Source organism: Lycium barbarum, chromosome 3 (assembly GCF_019175385.1).
Source record: "Lycium barbarum isolate Lr01 chromosome 3, ASM1917538v2, whole genome shotgun sequence".
Lineage (NCBI taxonomy): Eukaryota > Viridiplantae > Streptophyta > Magnoliopsida > Solanales > Solanaceae > Lycium > Lycium barbarum.
This window is the reverse complement of record NC_083339.1, coordinates 112,332,645-112,343,555: the sequence shown is the minus strand read 5'-3', so window position 1 is coordinate 112,343,555 and position 10,911 is coordinate 112,332,645. Positions and strand designations below refer to the sequence as shown.

The following is a 10,911-nucleotide window of genomic DNA, read 5'->3' as shown; positions in this document are numbered from 1 at the left end:
CCCAATACACCATGGTCCATTAATAGAATTATTGAGATTCTCTATGTTATCCCATAGATCCCTTCTATCTCTATTAGAGAATTTTGCATAAACTGCAGTGATAAAAGAGCTAGGATCAGCACTGTTATCTTTCATATTAAAAGTAATATGTTGTTCATGATCTTCAATGACTTCAGAATGATCCATATAATTCCAAAAACACCATATCTTTCCGTTGGAATTGGAGACACAGTGATGAAATACAAGGATTCTTCTATAGCAATCTATTTTGCTCTTATCCACAAATGGTTCAAATATAGCACTAAAAACCAGCTTGTTGATCTTTGCAAGAAATTTAAGTCTATGAATGGCCTTCTTTGACCTCACTCCCCTAATATTCTAGAAAAGTGTACTTATCATTGGAAATTAGGGGATAGAGAGTTTTGTCTGCTATTCCTTTTTTTAAGGAGGTACTAGCTTTGTCATTGTCATATTTTTCTTCCTTTTTGTTTCTGCTTTTTCCTCTTGTGGTATCATATCTACTAAATTCTTGTTCTTCCCTATCAGCTTCCTGCTCATCAGTATGAGCCTTCTTATGAGACTGTTTCTTACTTCTGCTTCTGCTTCTACTTCTTCTACTGATGCCTTCATTATTGTTTTGAGTCTAGTCAATGGTGTTACTTTGAGTCCTAGACTTTTCCTTTCCATGTTGATCCTCTTCTTCTTGAATATCCTTCTCATCTTGCAGAATTTGTACTGACTGTTCACAGTTAAGCTCAACATATAAATTAATAGATTTCATGTTGTTGTTCTCCATTGGGGTGTTATCTGATTTTTTTTTCTAGGTCCTTCTAGTCTATTATTTTCTCAGCTTCAACTTTTGAGGCGTCTTGTTTTATATCACATTCCTCCTCTTGGTTGATGTTTTGTCTGTTGTTTTCTTCTCTTCTCTCAGTTCTTTTAGTATCTTCCTCATCTAAATCTTCATCTTTGTTCTGTTTGCTATTATCTTGAACATCTTTTCCCAGCGTGCTTTCTTGTATGTTGTCTTGAGAATGTATTTTCTCCCTAGCTTATGTAGTCTCCTCTTCAATAACTTTCATTTGCTTCTTATTTTCTTCTTTGTGTGATCCCTCCTTTACAACTTTCTTTTCTTTCTTGCCTTATTCTTGGGTAAAGCAGCTGAGAGCATAACATTTTTCATTTTTGGCATCTTCTTCTTGTAATACTTTTTCTGTTTCCCTCTTTTCTCCCCTTTCTTGCCATTCTGATGTGAAGTTCCAGCTTTAAATTGCACTGTATTAGTATCAACTTCTTGATGTCCTTCATCCATGCTTCCTCCTTCCTTCTGTTGTTCTTTTTCTTTATCTATGCTCTTGTTCTTGTTTAGCTCCTTCTGTTTTGGTGCCAACTCTTTTTTATCCTTTCATTTGTTTGACATTTGTCCCTTTGCCTCTTTGTTCATTTCATCATCTTTTTCAGAAGTCTCAGCTTGTTTGTTCTTCTTGTTTCCCTCTTTTTTTTTTTTCTCAATGTTCTCCTTAGTTACACCATTGGGATCATCTTTTTTCTCATCATTCCTCGTACCACTAGATTTAACATGATCACTGTCTTTTTCATCTGTCATTTTTTCTCCTCCACTTTCTTTAGCTCAATTCTTCTACATTGCAGAATAGAATGTCCCAGAATTTACAGTTTATACAAAACTTAGGGGGATTTTCATATTCCAACTTTTGAGTAAAACCTTTACAAGGACAAGATTCATCTTCAGAGTCTATCCAAATAGAGTTAAGTTTTGGTTTTGTCAAATCAATCTCCACCCTTACTTTTGCCATACTAGGCCTAGTCCTATTTTAAGTTGCATGACCCAACATTAACGGGTTACCCAAGGGAGCAACAATTTGCTTAATATAGTTCCATGAATGGCAATAGAAAGGCAATTCCGGCAACAATACCCAAATGGGAACTATCAGAGAATCTTCCTCTGGTTTAAATTCCAGAGTCCAATTTTCATTCCACATCAGTTGTCCATTTATTTATATCGATCGTTTATACCATACCGTTTTAAAATCATCTTCATTAGAGCAATCTAAGAAAACAATACGATAGCCAAAGATCCCAATTTCAACTTTGACTTAGATAGTGATTTTCTTCTCGAATTTTTATCTAATTTTGTCAATTTGAGGTCTCGATTTAATGAATTTACCCACAAGAGTGAGTTTGCATTCCTCGGCCATGACTTCATAGAAATCCTTCGTTTTGAATAGAATCGCCATTTTTCCATCGTGATGTGCATTTCGGGCTTTGACATTAGGATTACCCATTGAGCTTTTGTTAGGGTTCAGAGATGAAATTGTTTGAATTGCTTTGACATAGTTGGTATTTTGTGGAATAACCCTTCCATAGTGTTCGTATTAGCCTCAGTAGTTTGATTCTCAGTGGAACGTGCCGGTTCCGGTCTTGCTGGCCTCCCCATGCGATGGAGCGTGATGCTCACACGCTGAGAGTGGTAGAAATAATACCGTTATAATAACTATCGTTCAAATGTGTACGGAGAGAATATATTTTTGAGAGAGAAAGTTTTTTCCAGCTCTTTCTAACTTTATATACACGAAAAAACTTGATTAAAACGGATGGGTTATTACCCAGGTACAAGAAAAACATCAGGGCACTACAACATTTTAGGCCTAAGGCCACACAATTCTAGACAACGCTTGTAAAGTGTTGCAAAAAATCTTTTTAGAAACGCTTTCAAGGCGTGGCCTTAGTTCAGAGCTTTTGGCCACAGAATATTTTAGCAACACTTTTAAGGTGTGGTCTTTAGGATTATAGACTACGCTTGGTAAGTGTTGCCAAATCTTAAAATAATTGGCAATGCCTATTCATATATATGACTATCCTTTTAAGTGTGCTATGTTTGTAATTCTAAGAACAACACTTTACAAGCGTGCCCTAATAGTTTTAATGAAATTTTGAGCCAAAATAATTAGTTCCCTCCATACATCTAAATTTCCCCCCCAATTGTAAAAGGCAAAATATACCATCTGACTATTAACACCAGCAAAGGTTTCCCCCCTAAAATTCTATTTCGCAAAGGGTTTTCATGAGCTTCTTCAGTAGGGTTTTCTACTATTCCAAAATTTCTCCCAAAGGGTGTTGAATCCACAGGTATACTTGCATTTATTTTAAAGTTCACAACTTACTTCTTAGATTGAGTTTGCAATTGCATTGTTCTGGTTCTACTTAGCAGTTTTGGGTTCTTTTGTTGCTTAATTGTATAAGTTCTTGTGCTCCTTTCCCCTTTTCATGATTCATGTTTTTGGGTTTCTGTAGTGATGAAAGTTTTTTCCCAAGTCATTCATTGAAAGAAGAAACTCTTGTGTCATTTGGATATTAGTTGCCTAATTGAGATTCTTGCATTTTGTAATGTGAAAGGGTCTTTTGATGAGGAAAATGCTTAAAGTTACACAACAAATGTTACTCTTTTTTTTTTTTTTTTTTTTTTTTACCTTGAGTTTCTTGAGAACTTCACAAGTCTTAGATGTTAAAAAGGTCTCTTCTTTGTAAAAAAGCTGGTGAACTTTTCTTAGGGTAGCAGAACTGTATCACACCAAATGGCCGCACTCGTTTGTTTTTCGTTTCCTTTCTTTGTTTCTTTGAGATTTATTTAAGGTATGTGCTAAGTATGCTTATTATGTGTGCAGTCATTTAAGTAATTATTAGACTTAGCTCAAATCTGTGATATTCTTAGTGATTATATTGTTGTTTGGTAAGACTTTTTAAAAAGATTTCAGCATTTCCATTTACGATTTGTATCGATTATTAGGGGTAGTAATAAGATAATATTGGCTGAAGCTGTTAAAACCTTATTCTGTTTGTATTGGTTTTGGTGTGCGAACGGGAAATGGAGTTGAGTTATTTTATTGAATAGTCTTATTGCATGGTGTTTTACTGGATTTTGTTGAAATTATTAGAAAAGTTGTAATGAGTAATTAGTTTTAGTAATAGCTGGAGCTTTAAGAATTGCAAATAAGCCTGATTAATCACATTATTAATCTCACTCTACTTAACTTTTTTTTTTTTTTGAAGACCCAAGGTACACTCTGCTTTCGTGATTTCTTTTTAGGTTTGTATTTTGATTTTATGACTCGGCGTTTTCTAGTTAGATGTTGTAATGTTTGGAGGACAATAGAGAAAAATATTGAACGCAGACAGATCTAGATTGACAAAATTACCTCTTCATAAATTTCTCTGTTCATATATTTAATTTATATCAAAATTCTTCTTATTTTTGTGTGTTGGATCAAATCTCAAACTCTTTACTTCTTTTGCCCTTCTGAAATAAAATAATTCAGAAAGTTCTCATCATTTCATTTTTATGTCCTTTTAGACTAGCGAAAGGTAGTTTTTTGTTGCATATTCTATTACAATTTGGTTGATTTATAGGCGCTATATCTGAAGTTTGGTTGAAAGTTTATAGTTTTGGTCCTTATTTTCAGGGACAAAAGAAGGTATAATTTGGTTTGTATCTTTTTTTATGCTGTCTATATTTGAGCAGAAATGAATTTTGGGATTATTTTTGGGGTCTTAATGGTTTGTTGACATTTTCTGTCAGGGGTTTTTTGGATCACATGCTTTGTGATTTGGATGCAATCAGTGTTGTACAAGAGATGAGGAAAAAAATAGCATCTTAACAATAACTATATACCATTTGTTCTTTTAAAAAGTAAATGGCTTTTTTAAGACAAACTTTTAAAACTATAGTTTAAATTTTAGTTCCGAACAGTCTTTTCTACAATCCCATAACTTTAGTTAACTCCTTGTCTTTAATCTTTTCCCGAAAGTGGAAAAAGAAATTCCAGAAAATTGTTCATAACATAATTTAAAATCTGGAAAGCAAGTACTAGAAAATAAGATTCAACTTTAGATAAATTTTGAGAAGTCAATGATATGAACAGTATCCTTTGTGGCCGCTGGATTCGAACTCACTTTAATGCGTACCAGTTAATATCATTGTCTGAGACAATAGAAAATACTTCAATCTTTATGTGATGGATGTACGTGTGTTCAATTTTAACGTGTTCTACTAATATTTATCTTCATAAATAGATTACTTGATAGTTTTAATATGTATTTGTTTTGATAAATTTTAAAAGCCCCTGCTAGATTACTCGTGGTGAACTTGAAGTTGGGTTTGCCCTAAGATAAGTCTCATGACTAGGTAAGAGTTTCTTATTCTCTTTTTTTTTTTTAATTATTCTATTACTATACAACACCTATTTTGAAAAATTACTCATAATTTTAGGATCTATTTGTTAAGTATAAATTTTTAAATGGATCTATATTTTAAAATTTAATATCGCCTTTGATTTTTAGGTTTTCAAATGATCCATCCAAAGCTTGGATGGATTTACCAAGGTATAGCGAAGAGTATAGTGACGGTGTTCAACGTTTTTTGGACTTCGCTTATTCTGATGGAGATCCTCAAGGTGAAGAAATTCAATGTCCATGTGCAAAGTGTTGTAACATCCCTTGGTGTCGAAGAGGTGTAGTATATAATCATCTAATATGCTACAGTTTTGTTAAAGGTTACTCAAGATGGATTAACCATGGGGAATGGGACTTTCCAATGGAAGTTGATGATGAAGTTAACTTATATGATGACATCGATGGGTTGTTGAATGATCAATTTAGAGATGTTACACAAGCTGAAGGAGTTTATGAAGGCCAAAATGAAGATGCCATTAATTGGGTTTGTTTGGCTTAACTTATCTAAAGCAGCTTATAAGCCAAAAAAATAAGTTGGACTACACCAACTTTTTTTTTTTTGGAGCTTATAAGCTGCTTTTTTTAAGCCCATCCAAACAGGCTCTTAGTTGATGAGGCAAGCCAAGAATTATATCCTGGTTGTAAAGGATTCTCTAAATTATCATTCACAATTCGACTATATTTGTTGAAGTGTCTACATGGATGGTGTAATGCATCCTTTACTTCCCTCTTGGAGTTGTTGAAAGAGGCGATGCCTGAGTTGAACATTCCTTTATCCTATAATAAAGCTAAGTCTATGGTAAAGGATCTAGGTCTTGATTATAAAAAAATTGATGCATGTCCCAATGACTACATGTTGTTTAGGAATGAACATAAAGGTGATGAAAATTGTCACGTTTGTGGAGCTTCACGATACATTGAATATCCTGAAGTAGATAGCGAGCTTCAGTCTTCCAAAAGATCTCATCGTGTTGCTGCTAAAACTTTGACACACTTTCCATTAATTCCTAGACTCAAAAGGCTATTTATGTGCTCAAAGACAGCGGATAAATTGAGGTGGCATGACGAGGAGCGGTCCAAAGATGGAAAGTTAAGGCACCCTGCTGATGGCCAAGCATGGAAATACTTTGATAGCCTTCATCCAGATTTTGCAAAAGATTCTCGCAATCTGAGACTTGGCTTGGCAAGTGACGGATTCAATCCATTTCGGACCATGAGCATATCTCACAGTACATGGCCAGTTGTCTTAATGGTGTATAATTTTCCTCCTTGGATGTCCATGAAATAAGAATATTGCATGCTTTCTTTGCTTATATCTGGTCCGCGATCTCCTGGAAATGACATTGACATTTATTTGCAGCCATTAATAGAAGAGTTGAAGGTATTGTGGGAGTTAGGGGTAGACACATATGATGCTTCGAGAAATCAAACCTTTCAAATGCGAGCAGCTCTTTTGTGGACAATTAATGACTTCTCTGCATATGCTATGTTATCCGGATGGAGTACAAAAGGAAAATTGGCTTGTCCTTGTTGTAATTATGGCACTAATTCTTGCTATCTGAAACATAGCCGGAAAATGTGTTACATAGACCATCGTGTTTTTCTACCCATGGATCATCCATGGAGATCTAACAAAAGGTCTTTCAATGGAAAAACAGAATTTAGGCCTCCTCCACAATTGTTAAAGGGAACCGATGTGTTTAATATGTTACAGAATGTTGAAAATGTGTTTGGGAAGAAGCAAAAGAAATCAAATGTCGGTCCATGGAAAAAAAGGTCATTTTTTTTAATTACCTTATTGGCAACACAACTCGCTTCGCCACAACCTTGATGTAATGCATATTGAGAAGAACATATTTGATAACATAATAGGAACACTTTTGGATATATCTGGCAAGACGAAGGATCATGAAAATGCTCGTTATGACCTCAAAGAGATGGGCATTAGGAAAAACCTTCAACCAAAAGATACAAAGGATGGCAAGAAAATAAAGCATGCACAAGCATGCTACTGTATGACTAAGGGAGAAAGAACTACTTTTGTGGTGTTTTAAAGAATGCAAAGCTACCTGATGGTAGTGCTTCCAACATTTCCCGATGTGTGCAACCAGCCGAAAGAAAAATATCTAATTATAAGACCCATGATGCCCATTTCATGCTACATTACTTGTTGCCAATACCAATTAAAAGCATACTTCCTGATCATGTTTCTATTCCTTTGATTCGTTTAAGCTCCTTTTTTTGTCGTTTATGTCAAAAGGTTATCACACCAGAGGATCTAGCTTGTTTGGAAGCAGAGATTAGAGAAACAGTGAGCCAGTTGGAGCGAATTTTTCCTCTTTGTTTTTTTGATATAATGGTTCATTTGGGTATCCATTTGCCAAACGAGCTAAGATTAGGAGGTCCAGTCCAAGGCCGATGGATGTATCCTCCTGAAAGATTTATGTGTAGGTTCAAGTCGTATGTTCGTAACAAAAACCATGTAGAAGGATCCATTGCTGAAGCATATCTAGTTGAAGAGTGTCTAAATTTATGCTCAAGATACTTACATGGTGGTGTACATACCAGATATAATAGAAGATCCCGAAACAATGATGAATGTGGTTTAACTGATGCACAAACTTGTAGTTTGTTCCCTAACAAAGGTTGTCCTTTAGGAGGGAAAATGGGTGATCCAGATGAGCTAGATGACAAGTCACTAAATCAAGCACATAGATACATATTGAGCGATTGTGAAGAAATTCAAGATTATGTCAGGTATTTAACTCACTTATAATTATAAAATTGTCTTTTATATCAATAAATGTTTAAATTATTTAATGTTTCTTTTTGCTAACTAATAACAATACTTGTTGTGTAGAGAGCACAAGCTTGAAGTTAATAGTCATGAGCGAAGATCTAAATGGAGCAAGGCCAAGACTCATAGTCAAAACTTTGCTCAATGGTTTGAAAGCCGTGTTTTGCATGACGATGTGCCTGATTTGATAAAACAATTGTCTAGAGGACCAAGTTCAATTGCTAAAAGATACTCTGGGTATCTCATTAATGGATATAGATTCCATGTGAGGCAGCGTGATGTAAGGAGAAAAACACAAAATAGTGGTATTACATTAGTTGCACTAACTACAAGTTTTGCAAGCTCAAAGGATAAAAATCCAGTTGATGCAAATGTGACTTATTATGGCAGAATAATTGATATAGTTGAGTTAGATTATTATGGTCATTTTAAGGTTGTGTTGTTTAAGTGTGACTGGTATGAGGCAGCAGAAGATACTTACGGTCTTACTTATGTCTACTTCAACAAGAGATGCTATCAAGAAGAGCCCTTTGTGCTAGCATCCCAAGCACACCAATGCTTCTATGTGCAAGATCCAAATGATCAAGATAAAAAAGGGAAAACAAGTTCCTGAAGATGCCCAAAGTGCAATAGTAAGTCAAGTTGCAGTTAATTTCTAATCATGGAGTTTGATTTTTTATATATAAATTTTGTTCTAACGAATATTTCTTTTTGACAGTCTGAACTTCAAAACCGTCAACACTCTGGGGAAACAGCAGATGAAGCATTTCAGGCAGTGTTGGGAAAGGAGCAGCCTGGTCGAGTATGATGCTATGGTAGATCAGTGACAAAAAGTTCTCTGAAAAAAGATGAGGAAATCAACAAGCTCCAACAGAAGCATAACAATGAAGTCTTTACTTTGAAAGAAGAAATCAAGGAAATGAGAGAAGAAATGCAAGAATTGAGGCAATTGCGACATAGCTTTAATCTATTGGTACAAAACAACCCTGGACTGAATGTTCAAGATATACTCGGGGTTGTGGATCTAACCAACCTTCTCCAGTTGATGCTACTAGTGGACAGGCTGTTAGAGGCCAAAATCTTCCACATTCTTCTGGATCAACTCATGGACCAATTCTTGAAAAGGTATTTATACTCCACATTCTCATTAAACTTAAATTTTTTATGGGACCAATTCCTAGCAGTGGGCTTTATTCACTGTATATTTAGGAAGCAAACTGAACCTAAAGTTACTATTCTTTTGGTCCTTGTCGTGTTCTACTCTTTGCATTATGTCTTTTTTTTTCCCTGCACATAAGCGTTTCAATCTAAAAAATACATATAAAGATACAGGTGGTATTGAGTAGGCTATAGTTTCAAGAGGTACACGCTATGTTTTAGTGTCCTTGAAAGTCTTTTTTTTTTTTTTAATTTAAAGCCACCTTCAAGGTGGGTGTTAGGCCGGACCCCTACCTTGCATATTAATAACCAAAAGGAGAATACATGCGCTCGAGGTATGAAGTGCCTAACCTCATATATAGTTTGTAAAGTAAAGGACATTCCCTTTGCTTCAATTCTTGCTAACCAAGGCTTAGTGTTAGAAAATTTACAAAAATTAAGACCAAAGGTCACTAAACATATGATGAGACTATGACTCTTTTGATCATAGTTAAGCTTCTAAAAGTGTAAGATTAGACTATACATGAGGAACCACATTAGAATATTTAATGTCCTTGATCTTTTTGTTCTTAATCCTAAAATTAGGAAATCTCCATTTATCCATATTGACAAGCCCTTTCACTTGTCTTGGAAGTTCTTCAAAGTTGGTGCCAACTCTGTCCGTGTAATTATTATGAGTCATAGCTGCGAGCAAATCTGTCACCTTGTTGGCCTCACGAAAATAGTGTTGGATAGACCAAGAAGTAGCCTCCAGGGATCTTTTGATATCTCGAATGATTTTATCAACCTGCCAAGGGATTTTAAATGCATCCTTGATCCATGACATGAGAAGAATAGAGTCGGTTTCTAGCTCCAGATTTATAATGTTGTGATGAATACACCATTGGACCCCAAACAAGAGTTATGAAGATTCCGTAATGTTGCTCTTGCTAGGTTCAAACCGAACAAAGTAGGCCATTATCATCTTTCCTTGTGAGTTTCTTATCATTGCTCCTCTTCCACTTGAATTATTTTTATGGCTCCAATTACTTTTGATATTGAAGAAGTTGTTGGTTGGCTTGTTCCAGTAGACAGCCCAGCACATTTTAAAAGCAATATTCTTGAATAGTCGTTTTGAGGAATTTATTTGAGTCTTCAGTTCTTGCAAGAGTTTTAATTGGTAGTTGTCTATCTTGATTTCTTTTCTTGGTGTTCCTTGTGTATGATGCTTTATTTTCAAATCGTTATTCTCCTTGGAAAGCACCGATTTGGTGGATATGCTGCTTAAGATTCCTCTACTTCGCGTAAATGTGTTGAGCAGTACCTTAGGTAAATGCTTGTTCTACTAGTTGGTTATCCTCATTTATTTTGATGGGCTGTTAATTTCCGTGAAATAGGAACATTCTTTTACCTTGCTTTCACAAATGATCAAAATTTGATTTCCATCTAATTATTAATTTCTTTTTATGTGTAGGAGAAGGTGTGTGATGCAATTGGTGGTAGAAAGTCAATTTGATCTATTGATGTGAATGGATGAAGAATTTTGGATAACTATTAGGATGTCTATCATTCATGATACTATATGAATACATTCAGTTTAATTTGTAAAGTTTTTTGCTAATGAGCATTTTGATACATAAATTTTATTATCATGTGTATTACATGACTAAGTTGAAGTCCATTGCAAGTATTATATGGATTTGAATTATGTTTTGTTATTTATTATCTAA

At 34.8% G+C, this 10,911-nt stretch overlaps 2 protein-coding genes across 2 annotated transcripts; one reads left to right on the top strand and one right to left on the bottom strand.

The window, feature by feature from the left end:
- Nucleotides 1–643: 643 nt before the first annotated feature.
- Nucleotides 644–1,606, bottom strand: LOC132631142 (uncharacterized). The gene is made up of 3 exons (XM_060346741.1): nucleotides 1,433–1,606; nucleotides 1,142–1,375; nucleotides 644–739 (listed from the first exon to the last, which is right to left on the bottom strand). Exons 1-3 carry the CDS (start codon nucleotides 1,604–1,606, stop codon nucleotides 644–646), a joined length of 504 nt encoding a protein of 167 aa, XP_060202724.1.
- A 4,938-nt stretch (nucleotides 1,607–6,544) lies between these two features.
- On the top strand, nucleotides 6,545–10,697 carry LOC132631141 (uncharacterized). The gene is made up of 8 exons (XM_060346740.1): nucleotides 6,545–7,007; nucleotides 7,120–7,292; nucleotides 7,508–8,004; nucleotides 8,108–8,477; nucleotides 8,617–8,676; nucleotides 8,763–8,846; nucleotides 9,107–9,169; nucleotides 10,656–10,697. The coding sequence occupies exons 1-8, from the start codon at nucleotides 6,545–6,547 to the stop codon at nucleotides 10,695–10,697; spliced, it is 1,752 nt and encodes a 583-aa protein (XP_060202723.1).
- Nucleotides 10,698–10,911: the final 214 nt, after the last annotated feature.